This window comes from Furipterus horrens, unplaced genomic scaffold (assembly GCF_987537825.1).
Source record: "Furipterus horrens unplaced genomic scaffold, mFurHor1.1.pri manual_scaffold_11, whole genome shotgun sequence".
Taxonomy (NCBI): Eukaryota; Metazoa; Chordata; class Mammalia; order Chiroptera; family Furipteridae; genus Furipterus; species Furipterus horrens.
The window spans coordinates 21,918,946-21,944,271 of record NW_028327181.1 but is presented as its reverse complement, the minus strand read 5'-3'; the positions used below and the strand labels follow the sequence as shown (position 1 = coordinate 21,944,271).

Below are 25,326 nucleotides of genomic sequence, written 5' to 3'. Positions count from 1 at the left end.
AGCACCAGAGATGCTAATGGTCTCAACGTAGGAAATATGCTGGCCTGCGTGGGTGGGGGACGGGAAGACAGAGAGGCAGTGCCACCCCTGAGGCAGAATCAGAGGCAATGGGCCGAAGAGGCAGCCAGGGGTTCAGGCTGGATGGAAGGCAGCGCCCCCTGCAGTGCAGGTAATGAAACAACATGGGGACCAGAAACAGGAGAGACCAAGTCTTTTTTATGCTTGAGGGTATTTTTAAATGGGGTGAAAATCTATCTGTCCTGTCTGATTTAGCTGTTCGCTGGGCTTGGGGATCCCTGGAGTCATGCATCGCAGGAAGTCCAGGGGCAGGTCTGGTTTGGCTGGGTCCCAGCGTCTGTCCGGAAGTCACAAAGATGCAGAAGGAAGCACCTGGAGAGACCGTTTCTTTGGGCTTCGACGCCACACCTGCCAGGCCCAGCTCCTCTCGACAAGGCCGGCTTTTCTCTGCTGTCTGCTCTCTGCTCACGACCCCTAAACACCAGGCACCACATGCCCAAAAGATACCCCTAATGCCGGTTTCACTGGCAGCCCTTCACGCACACGGACCATGGGACAGACATAGCCCTCAGGGACCCTCACAGTGTCCCAGGGATGCCTATGGACCAGAGACCAGAGCAGAGCCTCAACCTTCCATTTCTCTGCACTGCCCGGTTCTAGACCAACTGAGGACCTAGTTACGGAGGCTGGGCAGGGGCAGGGCAGTCCTCCAGGACCCAGCCTTGCCCCCCACTCCACGCCTGCCCCCCGGCCAGCATGGCATGAGCAAAACCCAGGAAACCAGGCTCCGGGGCCTGAGTCCCAGGGTCACTGGTTTCAAAAGAGCAGGACAGCAGAGACGAGCTGTGACAAGGTGCAGCTGTACCTACGGAGAGCAGGTCGTGAGCAGATGCGGCACAAGAGTAACCACGGGCGGCCTGGGAAAGGCAAAGGCAGTAACGGCACTACTCCCACAACTTTCCTATAATTTAAAAGTTTTTTTTTAACTAAAGAGTTAATGAACAAGCAAGCAAACAAGCAGAGACAGTGCAGGCTGTGGGTCCCGGTAGCACGCGCCCTGGGCCAGGGGCTCCCTGCAGGTGGGCACTTGTCCTTACTTGTCACCTTCCCTGTGGCCTTCTGCTTCAGAGTGGATCAGGGCCCCTCCAGGCCTCCAGAGAAAGCTGGGTACTTGGGAAAGGAGGGGGAGGAGGGGCTGTGGAGAGTGGCGGGGGGGTGGGCACCTGAGCCCACCCACACCCTCTGGGCCCCTCGGCTTCAGTGAGATGTCGCCCAGCAGGTCGCTCCAGAAGCCCTGTTGGGGTCCAAGAGGAAAGCCTTAAGCAAATCTCATCACACAAGCACATTGATTTTTCCCAATTGACTGACAAGATTACAGGGATCTTTGTGTCTTTTCTTCCATTCCTCTTGATTGCTCCCTTCCTGTTTTACATAAAGGCTGTGACTTCAGCAATTAGAGCTATGTCCTCAGTGCCTGGGAAGGGGACACCAGGGTGGGCACGCAAGCACCCCCAGCCAGGCTCAGCTGTCACCTTGGCTGCCCCTGGGACCAGGAGCCCAGGTGAGAACAGGCCCAAGCGCAGCATCTAGTCTGTCTCCCACCTGCTCTCCTCTGAGGCCCCCTCAGGGCCCCCGCAGGCACAGGGAGGGGACCACCACCCAGCGTGAAACTTGGGGCTATTGAGGACAGCCGCAGGTTGTGACACACCAGGTCTCTGACTCTGTGATGTGAATGTTTCACCCTCTTACATTCACTTGGGGGCACATTGGTTGGAAAAGGCTTACTCCCCAGATCTGAGGGGCTGGGAGAGGCGGGGAGCAGCTGGGGTGGCACAGCGAGGGGACAAGAGAAGAGAGTAGCAGGAGGAAGCTCAGCCAAAGAACCAAGCGGAGAAGAGAGAAGAGCTGAGGGGAATGGGCTGGGGGAGCAGGTTCTTGCTTCCTGGTTTACTCTGGATCCTGTGGCCTGTGGTTTGCATGCGCAGTTTGAGGTTCTGGAAGGGATCCCCCCAAGACAGGCTTCTGGGTGTGGGAGGGGAATAAAATGAGGAAGAAGAAGACTAGCTGAATGGGATGTGAGCAGGAGATTCTCCGGGTGTCCCCAAAAGGCTCCGTCCCCACAGCTGGCTCCCGCCATGACCCTGGGAGAGGATGCCTCCTCCTGTCCCCTCTGCCTCTAAGGCAGGGACAGGACTGGGAGCTGAGGGCTGCACCAATGGCCAGGCTCAGACAGCACAAGCTCTGCCGAGGTCAAAAAGCCTAGTCCCCCTGATATCCCAACGGGCCCCAGGCCTGTGGGAGCCCTGCAGTTCTCTTGGACTCCTCCAAGCCAAGTGGGCCTCACCCTCCTCCCAGCCCAGCCAGCTCCGGACACCCTCCCCACCCCCACCCGCTCGCTGCAGCAGGGTGGAAGGAGTAGGGGTTGGACACCGGTCCCCAGCCGTGCATCTGGGACTGAGTCCATCCGCCTCAGGCAGGGGCTGTGCCCATTAAGTCTGGTCATTAAAGTTAGAAATTGAAGTGATTCATGACTAACTCATAATGGTTTGTTGGGAAGCTCCTTAAGCTCTCAGAGAGCATGGTTTGCTCTGTTGTTAAACTGTAATTGTTATTATTAATTGTGTTCTTAATAATTACCCAGTATTAATTCACAATAATAACCACATGGTGCCAGCCTGGCAGCGCTGCGTGATACAAAGAGATGGCCGCCGCCCTGGGGCTGGAGGGACGATCAGGGCAGGGGACAGCTGCTGGAGGGAAGGGTGGGGGCGGACAGGCCTCCCGGTTCCGGGAACGGCTCCTGGACTGAGAGAAAGTGGGGCGAAGGCAGGGCCAGAAGGGAGGCCGTGGTTACAGGGACCTGTGGTCACCAGGTCACCATTGTGGGGGTCAAAGAACTTCTCCAGCTCCAGTAAAGACATGCACCCCAAATGGCTTGAACTGCAGGAAGAACGAGGCTGGAAGTTTTGTCATTTTATTTTTATTTTTTAAAGATTTTATTTATCTATTTTTAGAGATAGGTGAAGGGAGAGAGAAAGAGAGGGAGAGAAACATCAATGTGCGGTTGCCTCTTGCATTCCCCCAACTGGGGATCCAGCCCACAACCCAGGCTGTGCCCTGACTGAGAATCAAGCCTGCGACCCTTTGGTTCACAGGCTGACAATCCACTGAGCCACACCAGTCACGGCAGTTTTGTCATTTTAAAAGAGAGTGTTTGTCCACACTGGAATTAAGTCAAAGGCAGCTATGGACCCTGTCCTTGGAGACCTGTAAGGAGAGCTCCCACGGGCCCACACATACACCCCCACACACCCTGGGGACCCCCAGCACCACCCCCAGGCTGCAGGCTGCAAGGTCACAGGTCCCTGCAGGAATCCACGTCCCAGGGCCAGGACCAAGCCTGGCCCGAGGCTCTGTGGCCTTTCCCCTCTCTTGGTACGAACTGGTCGGGTTGAGTGGCTGGCGAAAGAAGCCGGCACATCCCTCTTCCGGCCTCCCTGACCAAACCGGGACAGATGGAGGCCTCTGAGGAGCAAAGCCAGGGTGGGAGGGGGAAAGTAGACAGAAAAAGGAGCAAGTGCCACCCCTGAGGGTGGGGGAGAGTGGGAGCACTATGAGGGGCCCTCCTCTGGGGACAGCAGTCAGGACAGGAGAGCTGAGAGAACTGGCTGAGCGAGAGGGGCCATCAGACCCCCTGGCGAACCCTGTCCATCAGCTTCTCACCTTGTCTGGAAATGAAGCTTCCTGGAGCCCCGTTTCTCTGTATGTGAGCGTGCAGGCATGCAAGCATGTAGGGCCGCATGCCATTACACCCTGGCCTCCAACGTCACGGATTTCTCCTTCTTTTCCGACATGGCCCAGGATAGGGTCCCTGACGGGGCTCTGAGCGGGAGGGACAAGCTGTCACGGGCACTGACAGTTGTGTTATCCATCGCCTCGCCAGCCAGAGTAGCCGACCGACTGAACAGTCAGGCCACCTCCCTCCAGAGTAACCTACCTGTCCAGTGCCGCTGACCACCTGGTGGCCCTCAGACCAAAGCCCACCACCTCCAGCTGCTCCCCTGCCCCAGAAGTAACCCGGTGTGGAGATTTCCCCTGAGGGACTCTGCCTCCTCTCATCCAGGTCCCAGAGAAAAATCCCCCGGGCTGTCAGGATGGGTGTCCTTGCCGTCAGAGGTCACACCAACCACCGGGGCCTGTGTTGCAGGTGGGCCAAGCGGGGCCAGATCATCAAGGAGGCCACAGGAGACGTGTACCGCACCACCGTGGACTACACCTACTTCTCTGAGCCCGTCTCCTGCGAGGTGACCAACGCCCTGGGCAGCACCAACATCAGCCGCACAGTGGACGTCTATTGTGAGTGCCGCTGTCTGGGGCTGCCCTGGGGGCTGGGCCCCGGGAGTCTCAGCTTGGGACTCACTGCACACAACATCTCAATGTCTCATAAGCTCATGACGCTTTGCCCTGGGCACCTCCTCCTAGGTTGACCTTCATAACCACACAGGAAGGCAGTCATTGTCCCCATTGCCCAGAGGAGGGGACAGAGGCCTGGGGCCACAAAGTGAGGAGGTTACAGAAGGGGAACTGAGGCCTGCCCCCTCCCACTCAGGGCTCACAGCCACCCCCTCCTCCCAGTGGCCTGGCAGACACCTCCCAGGTGACCGGCAGCTGGATGCACTCACAGCGATAAGCCTTAGCTCCCTACTGCCCTTTACAGTGTTAAAAGCACTTTCACAAACTTCCCTGACCCCTGACCCTCCCCTCCGCCCCAGCAGCCTCCACAGACAGTGCTGTGCTCCGGTTCCACAGCAAGGGACGGAGCCTGGCTCCTGAGCCCAGACTTCACTCTCTTGCTCCCTGAAATAGCTCTCTAAAGTTCACCATGGTGCTCACGCTGGGGACCAGGCTGGGCCTGCAGGAGGCTGGGGCAGAGGAGGGAAAGCAGAGAGGAGCCTCAGGAACCTCACCACCACTTAGCAGGGTGTGGAAGGGGCTGGAATAGAGCATCGCTGAGAGCAGAGGCTCCATTCCGTATCTCAGGGCCACTGGGAGGGGCCTGGGAGCTCAGGCAGCGAGGGGCCAGTTGACTTGAAGGTGAACACGTGATGATCTCGGGGCCCAGGGAAGAAGACTCCTCTGCACATGCCCTAGGGTGGGGGACTTCCTGGGACCAGATAGGGAGGAGGCGATGGGAGAGGCCTGAGGGCATATGCAGGCACCCACAGGCCAGAGAGCCTCTTCCGTGGGGCTGGTGCTGTCTGTCCCCAAGGGAGGCTGGGCCCAGGGGGAGCGGGGTCTTGTCCTCACCTCCTGACCCCAGGCCCAGGGGCAGGGACTGAAATGTAAGGCAGTGGCTTGGCGTGGACTGAGGTAGCACAGGCACCCAGAGTGGGGGCAGGGAGGCAGCCACAAAACGGGTCCCCAGAGCTCCCGGCCCACCAGAGCCTGTCTCGTCCTTCTACCCATCACAGTCGGGCCCCGGATGACCACGGAGCCCCAGTCCCTGCTCGTGGACCTGGGCTCTGACGCTGTCTTCAGCTGTGCCTGGACAGGAAACCCGTCCCTGACCATCGTCTGGATGAAGCGGGGCTCCGGTGTGGTGAGTCACAGCTCAGACCCGAGCGCCCCTGGCAGGGGTTGGGGGACCACGGGCCAGGAGGGGACTGCCTTCCAGGGCCCCTGTCACTGTTCTGTTGGGGGTGTCAGCCTCCAGTGAGCATGCCTGTCTCTCAGACTCTGGCTCTGAGACACCAAGAGAGCCCCACCCCCACCCCGGTGTCTGACTCCCCACCATTCTTCTAGGTCCTGAGCAACGAAAAGACTCTGACCCTCAAAGCCGTCCGCCAGGAGGATGCTGGGAAGTACGTGTGTCGAGCAGTGGTGCCCCGGGTGGGGGCCGGGGAGCGAGAGGTGACCCTGACTGTCAATGGTAAGACCCTCGATCCCTGCTGGGGCAGGGGGTGGGAGGGAGGGAGAGGAGAGGGACCCAAGGCATCTTGGTCGCAGGCAATGACCCAAGGGACCGCCATCAGTCCTGCGTCTTGCCATCACCTCCCACTATGGATCCATGGCAATAGTGTCCACCCTGCCGAATCTGTGCCGGAACCCAGTTCTGGCCTGAGGAAGGACCTGAGTACTTTTTCGTTCACCTTTCTCCTTCTTTATCTTTTAAGGGGTCTCAGGCCTAAAAGCGGTAGCTGATGAATTCCATCCTGGCCAGGAAAAAAGGATTAGAGGGTCACTGGGCAGCCAAAGCCATACCCAGCCTTTAACCTTGACCTTGGCTCTGGTGGGAACTTAAGGGAGAATTTCTGGACTCCAGATCAGCCTCTTCCCATTGCACTAGAGCCACTCAACTGGGACACTTGTCACCACGCCCACAAGACCGAGCTTTGTTGGGGGGGGATTCCATTGAGGGGAGGGAGAGTGTCTTATTATACATGACAAGAGTCATTGCAGCAGAAGAGTGTTTCAGCCTCTCTCCAAGAGCACAATGGGACCCACTAGGTGACTGTTAGGTGAAGCATTTAGGGGCCAGGACTGAGGCCAGGCCTGGCTGATGGAACGTCAGAGGTCACGGAGAAGCTGGGACCCAGCTCAGGTCAGATGCAAGACAGTTGTGACACCAGGACAGAAGTTGAATGTCCCCGTTGGGACAAGGGCCACAGTCAGGATCCCAAGGTGCTAGTTTGAGAGGGTGAGAGACACCAAGGCCAAGTCCCTCTGCCATGCCCAAGCTTCTTCCCTACACTGGGTTTCTGGGGTTCCACTTCGTATCTGTCATGCCCACAGCCCTTTGCAACCCTGCTCCCACCTCCACCTGCCAGGGCCCTAGGGAGGGGCAGAGCAGGTTCTAGAAATGTGCCTGGTTGGCTCCCTCTCGACCCTGGAAGCTGCCCTCTGAAAGCCCCATCTGTGCTCCTCTTCGCTAGAAAACTAACCAGCATGGTGCCCCCCTAGCCACCCCCTCTGCTGTCCCCATTAGCCAGCCCCCCTCCATCTATTTCCTTTTCTCTCCCCTCTCCCTCTCCCCCAGGGTCATGGCAGCCTCAGAGTGGGGGTTACGAACCCAGACCCCTGAGGGCTCACAGGCCACCTGTCCTGGGCAAAATCCTGATTCAGGAGCCCTCCTGCCTGTCCCATGTGTCCCCAGGACGCCGCCAATAAATTGGCATGGCAGGGCTAAAAATAACAGCATCTGATCATGCCTCCATATTTCCATGGCAACACGGGCTGCAGCCTTTTCCTGCCGCACCGGTGTCTGACTCTCAGCTCCACGGTGCCGGTGCCTGGCCCAGGTGAAGCCTCAGCCACCCCCGCTGCCAGTTCTGGGAGGGTGCTGGGCAGTGCTGGACCATCACTACAATCGGCTCTGGTCCACTGGCCCCAGGACTGCCAGCCTGGGGACCCTCAGACTCACACATGGCCTCCAGGGTCCCCACGCCTGAAGCTTTTAAAGGAGCATCCTTGTTTCTAGGGTAACCGGGGTGAATAAAGGAAGGACTGACATTCCATTGTCATTTTAGACATTCAAGAATTTCCAAGCAGAGATTTAAAGTGGTTTCTTGAGAAGGGGAAGCATATCTTTTTTTTTTTTAATCCTCACCAGAGAATATGATTTTATTGATTTTAGAGAGAGAGGAAGGGAGGGAGGAGAGAGAGAAACACTGATGTGAGAGAGAAACATCCATCAGCTGTCTCCTGTGTGTGCCCCAAATGGGGATCGAATCGGCAACCCAAGCATGTGCCCACACCCTGACAGTGCCCAGGACGATGCTACAACCAACTGAGACACCCGGCCAGGCAGGAATGCACCTCTTGGCAGGACATTTCTCTTAAATGGGAACACCCCCGCCTGGGCCCTGGCATCTATCTGTTCAGGATCTAATCTACTCCCTGCAGCGTCTGGCTTTCCAGTCCCCTTTTCTGCCTCCCATCCTTCTGCACCAGCTCACCTAGGTTGCCAGAAAGAAAATGCCCAAGGGATGGGAGTAAAGAGGAAAAAGCTGTTCCTTTCTGCTGAACTAGGGTCATCTTGCCCTTGGGGAAGGGTGGATTAAATGGCCTGGGGAGAGGAGCTTGCACCTGGGCATCTGGAGAACAGGTGAACAGATGATGCAGCCCTTTGCAAAAGGGCCTGAACCAGGCTGTGGGATCTGACATCCTGAATGGATCCAGGATGATGGGGTTTTCTTCAAAACAAACCCCAGCCGGTGGGGACTGCTGGCCATTGCCCGCCAGGGGTCTGCGTGCACAGCTGCTTTGGCTCATCCCGGATAGGCAGGAAAGGGGGGGTGAGCTGTATTGTTAGGCTGTGACTCCCTCACCCCCATCTACCTCTATGCTGATTTCTGGCTTCTTTTAAGAAGCCCTTGAACACGGATGCATTTGCAGGAAAATCCCCCAGGGGATTCCTAGCTCTTGGAAAGTGGGGGAGTGGGTATTCGGGTTTCATCACTTCCAGCCCCGCAGCAGAACAAAGCCCCATCAAGTTCCTGGAATGCCCACCCCTCCTTCCTTTTGCACAAAGGCCTCTCAGTGCTTGAGGGTTCAGCCCACTCATGAAGCCAACTGAGCACGGAAGCCCTAATCTGGAGGGTCCCCACATCGGCCTCACCGAGCTCCAAGCCATTTGCATCCTAAACTCCAAAAGTCACTGGAGTGTCTCCCCGTAGCTTATTTTCCCCCTAGGCTGAGAGCTACTCATAGAAATGCAAATCTGGTTTAATTAAGGTGGCTAATAAACAGCAATTATGTTTGCAGCAATTTTTGTTTTGTTCCTGGCATAATTTTACCTGTCCTCGGATCCCTTTCTCTGCCTCTCTTGCTTCTGTTTCCTGCCACCTACGCCCTGGTCTTTACACCCAAGGAATGGAGACAGGGGCACAGGGACCTTCGCCCCTTCACCCCTTGTGTCAACTGCCCACCCAGCCAGAAAGCCGGCTGCACAAATGACTGAACTAGCCGCTCCTCCATTGCCCTGTCACTGCCAGGTGGGCATCAAGCAGGAAAGATTTAGGGCAGATAAAAGGTGGACTGGACAGGACCCTGAGATGTCACACGCACGCGCGCCCACGCACACACAAGTGCACACATAGGTGCACACGCATGGACTGGATGAGAAGATGTCAGGGTCAGCTTTGGGGCCATGGTCTCACCGGGGCCATCTGGGGTCTCTTGAGACGTGTGTGAGAGGAAGGTTATGAACGTGCCCGGCGCATCGCGCCTATTCAGGGTGATTCCCACTCTGGGAGAGAGGAACGTCACCGCACGGGGTCTCTGCCTCCCTACGCCCTCGGCCCTGCCCGGGACACCGGGTTTGTTAGGCAAGCGCGCCGCCTACTGGTGATTATAGAAAATGGCTTGAAATGGAACAGCCGGCTGAAGGCAGAGGTGCCCCATCAGTTAGCACAGCTGTGTCCCTTCCTTCCTGCCCGCTCCCGGCTCCTTTCTGGGGCGGGCCACCTCCTTCACAAAGCGCCCCCTATCCGCCAGGTCGGTTAATCCTTTATCTGGACGTTCCTGTGACCCCAACACTCACCACCTTTCACCACAGTTATTTATGTTGTGAGGAAAGGGAAGCACCCCCCTGTCCCTCCTCTGGTTCTTCTGGCTGGCTGAATAATCAAACAAATGTGGCATATTAATAAGAGAAAATGACCCAATTAAATACACATGTACATATGAGACTGCCATATACAGGAGAGGGCGGCAGAGAGTTGAAATGAGGTGCATATGGAATTCTGAGCAAAGGGTGAGGTGAGACATCATTGAGCTGCAGAGGGGAAGTTGGGACAATAAGAAAAACAGGTGTTCAGTAATTAGCAGCATGCCCTGCTACCTAGACAGGTCAAAAATGTTACCTCTGATCATGTGTCATTATAGGCAAGGCTCTTAATTTAAATTCTTACAGGTAGTTAAGGGAAGGTACCTGTTTCTCTTGAGCCTGCAAGGTCTCCATTACCTTTAGTTCAAAATAATCCACACCTCACAGTAGCACATATTGGGGTGACTCATTCTGAACCCCGACAATGTCTTCTGGACATTGTGACTTAGAAGCATGCACTCATAGACCCTTAAGAGGTTCGTGACTGATACCTTGCACTTCACCTTGTACACACAAACCTTCAGGTGACTGAAATAATGAATAAACTTCTGATCCTCCCTCCACGAGGGACCCGGCCAGGGATCTGCCCTTCCTGAATCCCTGATGTGATGCTGTCTCCCCAACAGGACCCCCCATCATCTCCAGCACCCAGACTCAGCATGCCCTCCATGGAGAGAAGGGCCAGATCAAGTGCTTCATCCGGAGCACGCCGCCGCCTGACCGAATAGTGAGTGTTCTAGGGAGGTGATGGGGCGCACACCAGCGTACCCTCGGTGCCTGGCGGGCTGCCTCGGCTCACAGTTGTGGGGCCCCCTCTGGGCTTCCTTCCCTCTGCTGGGAAATTATTCCTGCTTGCTCTCTTAGAAAGGCGTCATGAAGACAAAAGTCACAGGCAGTCTCCTTATACTGCCAGGGTTTGTCTGCAAGTATATTTATTTATTTATTTATTTCATCCTCCCCCGAGGATAATCTTTATTGATTTTAGAGAGAGAGGAAGGAGTAGGGAGAGAGATAGAGAAAGAGAAACATCGATGTGAAAGAGAAACATCAATTGGTTGCCTCTCGTATGCACCCTGACTGGGGATTGAACCCACAGCCTAGGCATGTGCCCTGACTGGTAATCAAACCCACAAACTTTTGGTGCACAGGACGACACTCCAACCAACTGAACCACCCAGCCAGGGCCATCTGCAAGTGCACTTAAAGCCTCTCTGCCATTGAGCATGGCACTAGCATTGATGATGCTGACTGAATTCTGCATCCTCCTCCTGAGCGCACAGGAGCAAAGGAAGTGAGGGGAGCGGAAGGAAAACAAAGATAGACGATCTCGTCACTTTCCTGGGTTCAAGGCCAGGGCTTGGCCTATGCAGAGTGCAGTTTATAGCGGGTAAACCCCTCTCTGCACCTCTCAGAGCCCCCTCGCTAGGCCTCTACCTACGGAGAATAAATGCTGCCACCACACTTACCAGGTTGATCCAGTTTTCCCTCTAAAAGTGCCATTCCATTCCCCTCCCTTGCTCAGGACCCCAATCTCCAGGCAGTGCAGCTGAGGCAGCCTGAGCATTCACACTCAGCCTTCCCAGGTATCTGCACCTGAAACTGGTGCAAGCCAGGAATAAAAAAACCCAGGGAAGGTGGACATTCAGTAGCACTGGGGAGGGGGGGGGGCAGGTATTGTTATCGGTTAGCCCCCATGCCTGTGACCATCCTGCTAGGAGACGTGCCAGGCCAGCTCCGAGGGCAGTCTGCCTTTCAGTGTCCAGTAGTGCCAGGGAGGGCGTGGGCGCACGTGCTGAGCCGCTGCGGGCCGTTGTACACGCCCTGTACACGAGATGTTGTCAGAGCGTCATTGCTGGCACATGCTTTCCCAGGCATTCAGTGAGTTCACTGACTAAAGATTCACACAAAAATGGCAAGAATTCATACATAGAACTAATACCTACACCTTCCCATTCCCATCCCTCTTTAATTTTTTAAAAATTATAGGTGCAACACATGCCTGTTGTAGACTCCCCTGCTTGCCCTGGCCCACAGTCACACAACCCGCCTCTTCACAGATTCTAACCCGAGGCCAGAGGTTCTCTCGCAGGGCGATTTTGGGCCCCAGGCCATAGCTGGCGCTCTCTCAGGACATTTTTGCTTGTCTCAGCTGAGGGTGCTGTTACACATCCTATGACACACAGGACAGCCCCCACCCCCACCCCACCAAGAACATCTGAGCAGCCACTCCCAGCTCCCGGCACCCCCAGCCCTGTCCTGCCTGCATGATGAGCGTGGGAAACAGCTCTGGGAAAACTGCAACTACCGCCTTAGAAACCAAGATAGAATAAAGGTGACCGCAAACAACTCTCGGGACATACTTTTGTACAGATGAGACATAAAAGTAACAAAACTAGACTCAGGCACTCTGGGGGTGACCCTCTGCCTCTAGCAACCAGCTGGCGGCAGTGTCTGGGGAAGACAGCGGCACAGGCCAGCCCGGTGCCAGGGGTGGGGAGGGGTTGCACCGCTGTCGCGGGGCCTCCTGCTGGCTCCTGCTTGCCTGGAAAGCTGTTCCAGTGCAGACCCACAGAAGGACCTCTTCTCAAAGGAAATGCCCTCCAAAGGTGGCCCACCCTGTGTGTGTGTGTGTCCGTGTGCACACACATGTTGGCACTGTGTGGGGTGAGGTGCTGTGTGCACATGTTCGTGGTGTGTTGGGATGTGTATATGTGTGAATGTGTGTGTACACGTTTGTGGTGTGACTGTGTGGTGTGGGCACATATTTTGGCGTGTGCTGGGATGTGCGTGTCCCTGGGTGCACATGTGCCTATGCTGGTGACGGTGAGCCTGCAGGTGAGCCCAGCAGTGTCAGCCCTGGGGCATGAGGCAGCTCGATGTCCCGGTGTGGGTGGCCAAGGTGGGTTCTCCTCCTAACTCTGGCACCCCGGGCAGGCCTGGTCGTGGAAGGAGAACGTGCTGGAGTCGGGGACGTCGGGGCGCTACACGGTGGAGACGGTCAGCACGGAGGAGGGCGTCATCTCCACCCTGACCATCAGCAACATCGTGCGGGCTGACTTCCAGACCATCTACAACTGCACTGCCTGGAACAGCTTCGGCTCCGACACGGAGATCATCAGGCTCAAGGAGCAAGGTGGGGCCAGGGCACGGGGGAGCAGTGGGCCCCCGTCCCGCCGAGGGCAGGGCCTGAGGCCCGGTCTCCCCGAGGTCTTCAGTAGACAGCGCCCAGTGAAGGCTCCAAGTGGGGGAGGGGGGCCTGAGGGCAGGTCTCGGTGCCCCTGTCACTTGCCACGCCACCTTGGGCAGGTCACGGAAGCCGCCCTCCCTGCCCCAGCGCCCCACTCCCCTGGCAGGGGCTGTTAGCCAGCACCAGGGAGCGAGAGGGCTAGAAGGCTGCTCAGGGAACCGGCCCTTCAGAGTGACGTTCAGGGAAAGGGGCCAACAAGAGCAAGCCAAGGGAACTGCCTCAGTGAGCCACCGACACCTGCGGGCCCTGGCTTGCCTGCACTCAGCATTTTCCTGGGGCCTGGTCTGATGCCACAGTGCCCTCAGGGGTGTGAGAGCCACTGAGGGGCAGCCCGGGGCCCTGGGCGGGAAACGGGAATCCCCTAGGATGGACATGCTGGGGAACATGGCTGAGCCAGTTACCACAAGCCAGTCCTAACAGCCAGAAGCCCCCCAGAGGCACAAGCTGAGTGAGCTAAAGGGAAGCAACGGAGCTGCCCCAACCACTGGGGGGTGCTGGAGGGGGGTTCAGGCTCAGACCCTCTGTAGTTCTACTGGGACAAGGGAGACATGAACCAAGGTGCCTGCTCTAGGGCTCAGTGTTGGGAAGGAAGGTGAGAAGGATGGGGGGAAGGCTCACCCCACTGTGACCCTGGGTGCAGACTGCCCAGCTCCTGGTCCTGATCTCCAGTCTCTACTCAAAGGTCTCACATAGACCAGCGGGTGGGGAGCCTGGGAGGGTGCACCCAGAGAAGCTCGGGACCCTGGCAGCACCCTGGGTCCTAAGATGGGTTGCAGACCTCGCCCCTTTGCCAGGGTTCTCCGGGGGGCCCGCAGACTGTGAGACCCTGGCGAAGGCTCTGGGCCAAGCAGGTGGTCCCGGCTGGGCTCTCAGGCCTCAAGGCAACCCCAGGATCACACAGGGTCTCCCAGCACCTCTTCTCTGACAGGCGCTGCTTCGCATACGCTTTGCACATAATTTGCATAATATCATCCCCACATCATCCCAAACCTCCAGCCCCTGTTGCTTACCCTCCATGTCTTCTCCTTGGTGCCCCCACCCCCCATGCTCTCCTCTTAGCATTCTCATCCCACCTCCCAGAGTCCCCCACCCCAGCCTTGACTTCTCTCTCTGGTCCCTTGCCCTTGGAGTCTCTAAATCTCTCCAAGTTCAGCTGGGATAGCCTGGGGCTACAGGGCCGTCCTGAAGATGTGATTGAGGAGGGAGCCCCCTCACCCCAGGCCCCTCCAGGTGGTGGTGCCCCTAGTCCCACCCCACCCTGGCCAGCCAGGCCCTGGCTGTGGACGCTTGCTTTATTTCCAAACAGGTTCGGAAATGAAGTCGGGAGCCGGGCTGGAAGCAGGTACGGAAGGAGACCTGAGAACTCCCTGGGTTGGGGGAAGGGACCTCAGGGCTAGTGGGGAGGGAACTCCCAAGGGGGAAGGGAGGCCTGTGTGGGCCGCTAACTTCTCTGCCCTCCCCCATCTCGAGGGTTCAGCACAGTCAGGGCAGCAGGGAGCGGGCTTCCCAGCCGGCCTGGGTCCACAAACCCAAGAGGCCTGTCTCCGGCCTCACTGTCCCCAGAGCCTATGGGCTCCTTGCAGCCAGGGACCAGGCTCCTGTTTCTCCTGCTCTGTCCCTCCCATCCTTTCCCTTCCAAGCCCTGGCTCCTCCCCTCTGGGGCAGCTCCCCTCAGCCTGGCCCCCCTCTATTTCCTCCTGGTTCTTCCAGCGTATCAACATCATCACCAGCTCGGCAATGGCTTCCCAAGGCCGGGGCCTCCAGCCCCCGCTGTGGCCTGCGGAATCAATCCATGCCCATCCACGCTTTCTCATGGCTGCCTCCACCCTCCTCCTCCACCCCGCCCCTGCGGTTCCACAGGACGCTGCCATCCCACCAGCACGCGGGGGCTGGGGACTGTGCCTCCCTCCCCGAGGTGCCTGGCAGTGGAGTGGCCCTCAGCATCCCGGGGTTGAGCATCTTCTGTCCCCAGAGGAGACAGTATCCCCCAGTCTCCAAGCAGAAGCCCAGACAAGAGAATCAGGTCTTTGCAAACCTGGCTCCACGGGGCTGACTGAGGTGGGGGGGGGGGGGGGGCGTCCTCTGCTCTAGTTCTCCTGCTACAAGCAGAGTCCCTCCTGGGGCTGGAAATGGCGTCCCCTGCCTGCTACCATGCCACCCATATCTGGTCACACTCACCCAGGGGTCCCTGATCCCTGACTGGCCGAGACTCTGCATGCCCAGTCCACCTCCTTGGATGGAGAGGAGGCTGAACCAGTGGGTTGCTCCTCCCTCCAGTCCCAGTCTCACCAGGGGACCTTGAAGGATGCTCTGTCCAGAAAAGGACAGCCAGCATGAGGACATAGGCCAGACCTGGGGAAGCCGGCGGGCTGGCAAGGAAGGCCGCCTGGGGGTCCCAGGTCCCCATCAGACCCTCTCCTGCCCCTGCCCAGCTGCTCCAGATTAAGAGAGCGCCTCCCAGCTATTAACATCATAGGGATGGTGGAGTCCCAGGACGCCCGAGGCAGAACACCTGCTTCCTTGGTTCTCGGTTTGAGGGGTGAGACCCTGAGGAGGGAGGCTCAGAGAGGCTAGGGAACCTTTCTTAGTCATCTGGGCTCAGCCGAGACAAGGCCAAGTTAGTCTTAGGAAACTTACTGGGAGCCCAAGGAAAAACTAAATTAAACCCAAATTAACAAATTCAAACGTGTAGAGCCAATGAGCTTCCAAAGCAGTTTTCCTTCCCCGATGAGATTAAAACAGGAGACAGAATCATCTCTCTGCCAAAGCAGGAGGGTCGCTGAGTCAATCCCTCCACTCCTGGCTGCTGAGACCAACCCAAGCGCCTCCATTGTCAATCCCTGGACGTTCGCCGCACCCCTCTGCTCCCCACCCCGGCCCCTGCCACTCCAGCAGCGTCTCCGCCAGCAGTAGAGTCGGTGTGCAAGGTCCCGGCTGGGAGGAATGTGCCGGCAGAGCCACCAGTGCTGTGCACCAACGGGCACCTTCTTTCTTCCTGGAGGTCGGGACCAACCGCCTCCTCCCAGCAGCGTCTCCAAGGGCTGGGGTTGCGGTTTTCTTCTTTTCTAAGAAAATGACAATGATTAGAGGCTAATCCACAGCCCCAGACAAATACCTAGATGTCATCTACACTGAGGAATGTGGGGCAGGCAGGCGGGCAGGTGGGGGGTGAGGGTGGGGGAGGGAGCTCCCTTTACAGTCCTCCTTCCCACCTGGAAACTGGAGCAGAGACGGAACGGGGCTGGGTGCCAGGCTCAATTCTGAGGCTGTTACCTGCATTCACCCACCTACATCCCCTACCACAGCCCTGGGCGGGCCCTGCCATCATCCCATTTTACAGATAAGGAAGGTAAAGTAGGTTGCTCAGAAGTGACGGAGTCTGGGCTATACAGAGCTGGGCAGGATCACAGTGGGCAGTAGGGGGAGGGATAAGAGGAGACCTGGATTTGCCTGGGCTCTACTGAAGCTGTGTGTCCTTGACCCAGTCACTTGACTTCTCCGGGCCTCAGTGTTTCCATCTATACGTGAGAGCTGTGGACTCAGGGGGCCCTAAGGTCTCTGTGCCCTTGCATTCTCGAGTTCTACTCCCAATGGACTATTCAAGCCCCAAATCATGTGCTCAGGCCCCAGAGGCAGCCACAGAAAGGCCAGGGTTGTCCAGGAGAGCACCCCTACCCCCACCCCATCATCACCCTCCTATCCCTGTCCCTACCAGGCTGGGGCAGGCACAGACCACAGACACTCAGAGGGGAGCGAGGCTTTGCCTCGCTGCTTCCAGGCCCCTCGGGAAAGTCTGCTTGGATGCCCAGGGTTCTGGCCTAAGAGAGGAAGGAGCAGGACTGGGGGCCGGGGGTGGGGGTGGGTGTCAAGGAAAGGACGCATGTCTCCTTAAAGAGGACACAGCTGTGATCCTGCTTCTCTGGCCCCTAAGACCTGGGCCTCTGACACCTACAACTTCCCGTACCTGGTAGGCCCCAAGACTCTAAAGGCTGGTTGTCCATGTCCAGCCTCCTGCCCCTGGGAAAGGGAAGAGAAGGAAAATACAAACCAGACAAGGACAGTGGCCACAGTCACTTTGCAAAGAAAAGCAAGGACCTAGGACCATCCAGCCACTGCATGGCAGACTGTTCCTGGTTTAACACCTGAGCTAAATGGCGCCCACCTGCCTCTCACCGCCCATGTCTCACGCCCCATGCTCGGCCCACCCCTCCTGTGCCTGCTTGCCTCGCTTCCCACCACCGCCGCTCCAGCATCTCCCCCCCACCCTCTCCTCACCCCACGTCCACCTGGGCTGACCCTGTTGGACTCTGCCTGTGCCTGCCCAGCACCCCCACAGGCTTCCCAGAAGGGCCCGTGCGCAGGGCTCTGGCCCCAGCTTGACAGAAGCTGCACCCGAGGGAACGGAGCGGGGGGACCCTGGGGGCGGGGGGCCGTTGGATCCCTGGTCAGCTGTGCCTGCTTCTCTCCCACAGAGTCTGTGCCGATGGCCGTCATCATCGGGGTGGCCGTAGGAGCCGGTGTGGCCTTCCTCGTCCTCATGGCAACCATTGTGGCCTTCTGCTGTGCGCGCTCCCAGAGAAGTACGGGAGGGAGACCCAGGGTTTCAGGGAGGGGGGCAGAGAGAAAAGCCAGGCTTAGCCTGCCCAGGAGAGCAAGTAAGCGGGGGTGCAGTGAGCAGGGGTCCTGGCAGTGCTGTGAGCTGCCGGCCGGGATGGGGTCGGAGGCGCCTCTGTCTGTGCAGTGCCTGGCAGGCGTCTGGCATCCAGTGCGCGCTCAGCCGCGGGCGAACTGGACTGAACGAAACTTCCCCTGGCAGGGCAGTCAGCCAGCATTTTGGAGGGAACATCTGTAGCCGTAGAGAACTCTACAGAAATCTCCGGGGGAGTGTCTCCTTCCCCTCGCACACCAGCGAGTCCAACCAGAATAGCAGGCCACCCACACATGAAAAACAAAAAAAGCATTCAAGGAATCGCTTTGTGTAGGCTGTTAAAGGCCTTTCGTCATTAGCAATAAAACCTTAGTGTTTACGAGCTCTTGAAGACAGTGTGCGTCTCACGTCTCCATCCTGGGCACAGCGCTGCCGTGCCGTGTGGCAGACGCACACGGATGGGGGAGCTGGGACGGCAGCGCAGGCGTGGGAACAATGGAGGCACAGTCCTCCGGCCCCACTTCCTCTACACATGAGCATGGGTGGCATTCCCCACCTCAGCTTCCTCAATGTGTAATAGCAAGGGGTCGGAGGACACGACCTTTGTGACCCCACACAGCTCTAACATTCTGTGCTGTGAGCATAAGTCACAAAAGGAGAAATCAGAGCAAGCCTGCCTCCTCCCCCGTGTGGCAGCCTTCTATACGGAAGAAAGCTGGGTGTCCCCTTATGTCTGCTCCCCCAGCGGTGTGGTCTTGGGGCCTCCCTCACCACACTCTCCGTGGAAGCTATAGGGAGCTGCCTTAGCCAGAACTTTCTAACAACTCTCCAACTCTAAACCGGACACCTCCTCTAGACATTGTCAAGTCTCCTTCATGGAGGCGTTGACAGATGCAGGGGCTGGACTGTCCACCCCCTACGCCCCCCGCCACGTCAGGAAGGTTTCTGCTTTGGCCGGGAGGTCGACCACTAAGATCCATGATTCTCTGAATGGAGAGTTCAGAGGCCAGCACAGTAGGTCAGAGAAGACTCCCAGAAGGAAGTGAAGATTTGGTAGCATGAAAGGGCCTAGCTCCGTAGGGCGCATGAGTGGATGAGGACAGCCTCTTAAGCCATGGGAGTGGCAGCAACCAGCTGAGGCGCACGCTACCAAGAGCCCACAGAGACGTCTGAGTCCTCGCGGCCCTCAGCCCGTCAGACGGCTGCCCCGTTGGCAGGAGGGAGGAGGTGAAGCTGCGGAGTCCAGGGGCTGGAGGCTGAACTCCGGGGGTCACGGGATGGCGGGCGCTCGGCACCTCAGACCCTAGTGCCCGAGGATGCAGGCTGACTCTGTCATCCACACGTCCCTATTTTATGTCCAGATCTCAAAGGTGTTGTGTCCGCCAAGAACGATATCCGCGTGGAGATCGTCCACAAGGAGCCTGCCTCTGGCCGGGAGGCAGAGGAACACCCCACCATCAAGCAGCTGATGGTGAGAAGGCTGTCTTCCCCCACCCACCCCACCCCACCCTCTGGGCCCTGGAGGCCCTGGACTGGAAGGCTCCGGGGGCCCTAGGTGCTCCCATGCAGCAGAGCCTCAGTCAAGACCACCCTTCACCTTATCACCTGCTCTCAACCAGCACAGAGTCAGCGAGTGTCTGCTGTGCTGACCTTTCGGGATCGAGTGAAGACGTGCCTCAGGAGCCATACCATGATACCTCCACCCGCAGAGACTGCAGGCACTCAGGATATACCCCATGTCCCAATATCCCCCCAAAAGCCTGCAAGAGTCAGTTCCTCTTCCGGAACTGACTCGCTTACTATAAGCAAATCATAACTTCTGCTCCTGCAGCCAGCTGTGCACACAGAAGCCCGAAACACGGCTCGAAAACTCCGGTGCCGATAGGCGGAGGGAAGGAGCACAGGCTGCTCTGTGCCCTCGTCTCCTCCTCTGGGAAACGGGGGTGGAGGGAAGATCACGCAGGTCATGCTGAGGGCTGGCTGGTGAACCCCAAGGAGCCTGTGGAGCCCAGTGAGCTCCCAGACGCGTGAGCAGCTTGTGTTGCTCACAGGTCCCCGTGCCCTCGTCCATCCCAGAGGCTCCTGCCCCTGATGGAGCTCACCAAGGCTTCTTGCACTGAGCTGACTTCGTCCTCAGCTGCTCTGTTTCTGTCCAAGTGATGTTTCAGACGCTGCCAATTCCACTTCAAAAGATTCCCCCAGTGGGCGCCCTGGCCTGTACTCCACTGTTCGTCTGCTAGCTCAGGCCTTGCTGTGGCTCCCTGGAGGGTCCCCGCAGCCTCCTCCGTGGTCTCACCGTTCTGTCTTCTCACCACCTTTACTCAACACCCCCACCCCCACCCCAGTCCCACAAAAAGGGTCCTTCTGTTACCGGACAGGGACTGGCGCCGAGAGTGTCTGCCTCAAGCCGGCCTATACTGTGCGGATTCTTGACTTCGTGTAGGAAAGATTTCACAATGCGAGTCCAGGTGATTCTGAGAGGACATTTATTAAAGCTGGGGACAGTGAAACAGGAAGGACTTAGGGCAGAAGAAGCAACAGGAGAGAGCCCAGGTGGGGCTCTGCTTTGGTTCCCCAGAAAAGTTTTAGGAAAGGACTGAGCCAAGGTGGGGTTGCTTTTAGCTCACCGGGAAGTCAGAGAAAAAAGGCACCTTGGAAACAGGATTGGGGTTAAATCTAGGGTGAGCTGCCACTGTCCACTGCTCCCCTGGCTGCGAGTTACATGGAGACCCTTAGAGTTTAGGAGGAAGTGAGAAGTTCATGCCCAGGAAGGGGCATGGGCGTGCTCCAGAGACAGGCTGCGCTACTATCCTTCATCTTGAGGGTTTTTATCTTTCTTCTGTGGGCAAGAATCTTAGGGGAGGGTTTCAGCAGAATGTTCATCAGCTTTCCAGGTGTGTTTTTAATATGCTGATGTATCAGAATGCGCGCATAGGGGATGTTGGGATTATTCTCTCGTCTGCTTTACTATTACACTTTTCTCTTGGGTCTGTCTGGCTCTAATCAGACTTTCGTTATTTGTCCCTGACTTCATCCGTCCTTGGGTTTAGCTGGCACACATGGCACTAATTGGGTCTCTGTTCTCCATCTCCCTAACCAGGGTGATTTAAACTGTGTATTCTCTGATTTGGGAGGAGAGGTAGAAACTATTTGCTCTCAGGTGTCGTTGGTTGGGAAAGATACGGTCTTGTAATACACGAGCTGGCTGTACGTTGTTCAGATTGAGTGGCCTTGTTTAATTATCTCGTCTGTTTCCTCATTCCACTTGCTCGGGAATTTTCCTAACTTCTTTCTACCCTGCCTCACTTCTGAAACCCACATCTGACCTTGTGACGACACCTGACCCCGGTAGCGCCCCATGCCTGCTGGGTAAAGTCCACGACCTAACATCCTCAGACTCTTCACCACGAGGCACCCGCCGGCCTTTCCAGCCTCACCTTCTTGCCAAATGCCCCGGAGGACTGCAGTTCTCGGCCTTCGGGTCTCCTAGACCTCAGAGGCTTCGCGCAGTTGAATTTGTCAGTTGAATTTCATGTTCTATAGGAATCAGCTCCAATGTCACCCCCTCCCTCATTTTCCATGCTTGTCACTTCCTGTTCTTCCCAAACACTGCATGTTTCTCCCTTACAGTGCATCGCTCCAATCACTTGTCAGCCTCCCCAGTTATCCCAGGGTTCCTCGGGGCAAAGGTCATGAGTATATTTCCCCAGGGCTAACCTAAGGCCTGGCACAGGAGAGCATCTAGTCTTCTAAGGATGGAGACCGCATCTTAGACCAGAGAAGGAATGAGCGTCAATGCTGATGAGCTTCAACACGTCTGTGAGGCCGTACCCGGCCTGTCCTGTGTTCCAAATGTGACCTTGAATTCCTTCCCACGGGAACATTCTGGTTGCCTCAGACTGTCTCCACACCCCGCCCCACCCCCAGTCCAAACACTCAGGAAAGAGGGGGGATCGCTCAGTAGTCAGTGAAGAGAGGGGCAGGGGGGAGGGTAGCTCTGGCAGAGGGGCCCGCCTAGGGCACTGTGGTTCGGCCTCCCCTTGGGGAGACTGTCATCCCCTACATCCCCGCCCCCTACTCTCCCCACCATGGAAGAGAGACGGGCTCAGAAGCTGAACCTGGTGAAAAGAACTGCAGCCCAGACAGACCCAGAGCACGCACTGGGAAATGACAACAGCGGCACTAGTGAGGAGGTAACAGGTGGAAGTGCTTTGGCTGATCCCATGGGGCTCCAGGGAAGGGAGCCACGAGGCCAAGAATCGTCGCAGCTCAGAGGCTGGGTGGGGATCTGGCCTGGATCGTATCATGTGCAGAAGTGACGCGTGGGAAGCAGCTCCAAGCTGCAGGACAGCACCGCTGCGATTATTCACATTACTTAGTGTGCCCGTTGTGTGCCGAGTAGGCCTTATTTTTCACCTGAGTGTATTGTCTTAGTTCGTAGAAATTTAGAGCTACACCACTTCATTCATTCACCCAACACGAACATGACATTTGTAACTGCTCTACTGTAGCAGCTCAGGCGGTGCGGTAGGCATGGAATCAAAAAAGTAATTTTAAAAAAGCAATTAAATATTCCACCCCAAAAGGATTTTGGCCAATGACTGCAATACTCAAGGCACTGTACCAGGTGTGCTGGGGACCCAAAGAGAAGACAGAAGTGACCCTTCTCTTGAGCAATTTGGTATCTGTCAAAGAAGAAAACTCAGTCCATCTAAGGCATTGCTGTGTGGCCCAGGGTCACCGTGGTATGACTCTCTGTGTTGAATGCCTTCATCAAGCCTAGCACTGGGTGATGAGCGGCTCTGCAACCCCCTGCCCCCCATGCCCAGTGCTTGAGGTTCTGCGGTTATTTACCTATAGATCCATTGCCCTGATGAGAACAGCTGTATCTTAACGTGTGTATGCCTGGCCCTTAGCATAGTGCTATGCCTGACCTGAAATTCAGTAACTCAGAGGTCCCCAACCTCCATGCCACAGACCAGTACTGGTCCAGGCCTGTTAGGAACCAGGCCGTACAGCAGGAGGTGAGCTTGAATGTCATGCTCTTGAACCATCCTGAAACCACCTGCCCCGTACCCCAGTCCCTAGAAAAACTGTCTTCCACGAAATGGGTCCCTGGTGCCCAAAAGGTTGGGGACTGCTGCAGTAAACACTCAATTAATTGAATTGAACTGAACTGAACTGAACTGAATTGAATTGAATTGAATTGAATTGAATTGAGTCATCCAAGCAAGAGCTGTGTAGGTGGTCCCCTAGCCCAGGGGAAGCAAGGTCAATCTTAGAGATCTGCCTCTCACACCCCCACCCACCTTCCCTGTCTCTCAGGACAGAGGCCCAGGAACAACAGATCTGAAATTGCCTGCCTCCTTCACCTGCCTCCCACAGGCCAGGCGAGGGGGTGGGGGTGGGGGGAGGGCAGAGATAGTAAGCTTCTTTTGAGTTGGTTTCTCCAACTATCCCTTGGGGGGTGTGTGGACATTTAGCCACCCCCTGCCCGCTGAGCAGCCATTCTGGGTTGCAGATGGACCGGGGTGAATTCCAACAAGATTCAGTCCTCAAGCAGCTGGAGGTCCTCAAAGAAGAGGAGAAGGAGTTTCAGAACCTGAAGGTAGGCATGGCCATGAGCCATAGGGCCGGTGTGATTCTGGTCTTCAGCTCAGATATCCCAAACCCTGTGTCCAGACAAACAACAGCAGCAAGTAGAAGAGAAAGGCCAGAGGTCACTTTGGGGACAGGCGCCTCTCCTCTTCCGAAGGTGGGACCCTCCCCTGCGAACGCACCTGCTGTCTCACCCCCCCACACAGGAGGCAACAGTTAAGGCTCAGCTCCCACAATGCTCCTCTCCCACAGCCTTCTCCTAAATACACTTGAAAACTAAGTATCCGTATCCTGAGCAAAACAACGAAACAAAGTCTGGTTCTCAGATGACCTTACATTGTGTTGACATAACTAAACACACCCACGAGAGGCCCCTGCTGCTCTCCCTTCGGCGTCCTCCCCTCCCAGCCGCCACCTGAATACCTGACACCCTCTCTTCTTGGTGTCCCCACCAGGATAACCCTCCCAGACGCCCCCCACCCACCCATTTCTCGCCTGCTGCCCCCGCCTCCTGTCTCTCCTCATCCCTGCCTGGGTAAGGCAGGACCGGCTCCCCAGAGGAAGCTCAGTGCAATCCCTGCCTCACCTGGTGACACTGCTCTTGCTCTTGTCCCCGACCCCAGGACCCCACCAATGGCTACTACAGTGTCAACACCTTCAAGGAGCACCACTCGACCCCCACCATCTCGCTGTCCAGCTGTCAGCCAGACCTGCGCCCCGCCGGCAAGCAGCGGGTGCCCACCGGCATGTCCTTCACCAACATCTACAGCACCCTGAGTGGCCAGGGCCGCCTCTATGACTACGGCCAGAGGTTCGTGCTGGGCATGGGCAGCTCGTCCATCGAGCTCTGCGAGCGCGAGTTCCAGAGGGGCTCCCTCAGCGACAGCAGCTCCTTCCTGGACACGCAGTGTGACAGCAGCGTCAGCAGCAGCGGCAAGCAGGACGGCTACGTGCAGTTTGACAAGGCCAGCAAGGCCTCGGCCTCCTCCTCCCACCACTCACAGTCCTCGTCCCAGAACTCCGACCCCAGCCGGCCCCTGCAGCGGCGGATGCAGACTCACGTCTGAGGATCCCGGCTGCTGGCAGGGAGGCGGGGCCGTGGGCCGTGGCGCATGCTGGCTCTCCAGACAACTTGGGCACTTTGCGGAGGTCCCCGGAGCCAGCAACCTCCAGGACAGCCCCAGAGTGCCTCCGCCACCGCCCTCCTCCGAAGCCCTGATCAAGCACAAATCTGGGTCCCCAGCTGCAATGGGCTAGCGGCGCGGGGTGGGGACGTGCCAGAGGATGCAGCTGAGTGCACTGGGCTCCGCATTGGACTCCGGGGGCCCCAGCCCTTCCCTGGAGGTCCCTCCCTACCTGCTCCTCCTTCAGGCACTAGAGGCAGCTCTAACTTTGCTTTAATGAAACTGCCGATCACTCTCCAGTCTCCCCAGAAGCTCTGCCCTGCACCTGTGCTCCGAAACTACTCTAGGGAGCAGAGGTGACGCGCTTCCCCAGCACTGAGCTGCCCCAGAGACCCCAGCGCCCTCTGCTGTTCAGAGCCAGAAATGGCCCTGGCCACAGGACTGGCTCTCACCACACTGGCTGGGAGCCCACCCCCAAATTGTTTGGTGTTTTGTGTCCCTACTCTTGCAGTTCTGTCCTTGGACTGATGCCTCTGAACTCTGAGGTGGGGCTGGCCAGTCGGAGACTGGTGTCCTGGGAGGGGGATGGAGGAGAGGAAGGAAAGAGTGAGCACTTGGAACACTGACCCCACACGCCCCTTCCCCTGGTCAGGCTGTGAGGCCCAGAGCCTTCCTGCCCAGCCCTGCTCTGCGTACTCCCCTCTCCTCAACCGTGCATCAGAGTTAATGTAAGGAATGTGAGAGCTTCTCTGGTCACTGGGGAGAGGGTTTCCCGGCAGAGGGAGGTTTGCGGGGACTAGAGGTCAGGTCTTTAGGATGATGATACTTGCTTTCTCAGCTGATGGCTCTCCAGGGGCCTAGGTTCACACCAGGAACAGCGGTCCTGTCTTGGGCAAGACTCCACCGGCAAGAGAGGAAGTGGATCAAGACCGAGTCCCTGCTGCCCACCACCCGAGAATAAATGTTAGGGCTGTTAACGCCAGCAGTTCGTTCTTTCCTTTTGTTCCTGCAGAGCCTCGGGAAGAGCCTCGGGAAGAGCCCGGGAGCTTCAGGAGCCCAAGGTTTTTTGCCCGCATTTGATTCA

General features: G+C 57.3%; 1 protein-coding gene across 2 annotated transcripts in view; it reads left to right on the top strand.

Annotated features, from left to right (window-relative positions):
- Nucleotides 1–25,224, top strand: part of KIRREL3 (kirre like nephrin family adhesion molecule 3) — a 501,922-nt gene extending 476,698 nt beyond the window's left edge. The window contains exons 8-17 of one of the 2 annotated variants that reach the window (XM_090292938.1): nucleotides 4,226–4,374; nucleotides 5,490–5,617; nucleotides 5,821–5,947; nucleotides 10,252–10,352; nucleotides 12,560–12,758; nucleotides 14,179–14,214; nucleotides 17,345–17,452; nucleotides 18,882–18,991; nucleotides 23,042–23,128; nucleotides 23,742–25,224. In XM_090292938.1, coding sequence (XP_090149064.1) covers nucleotides 4,226–4,374; nucleotides 5,490–5,617; nucleotides 5,821–5,947; nucleotides 10,252–10,352; nucleotides 12,560–12,758; nucleotides 14,179–14,214; nucleotides 17,345–17,452; nucleotides 18,882–18,991; nucleotides 23,042–23,128; nucleotides 23,742–24,185 — 1,489 coding nt within the window. In that variant the 3' untranslated portion in view covers nucleotides 24,186–25,224. The remainder of the gene's footprint in view (nucleotides 1–4,225; nucleotides 4,375–5,489; nucleotides 5,618–5,820; nucleotides 5,948–10,251; nucleotides 10,353–12,559; nucleotides 12,759–14,178; nucleotides 14,215–17,344; nucleotides 17,453–18,881; nucleotides 18,992–23,041; nucleotides 23,129–23,741) is intronic. The other variant, XM_090292940.1, reaches the window with a different exon arrangement.
- The last annotated feature ends 102 nt before the right edge of the window (nucleotides 25,225–25,326 follow it).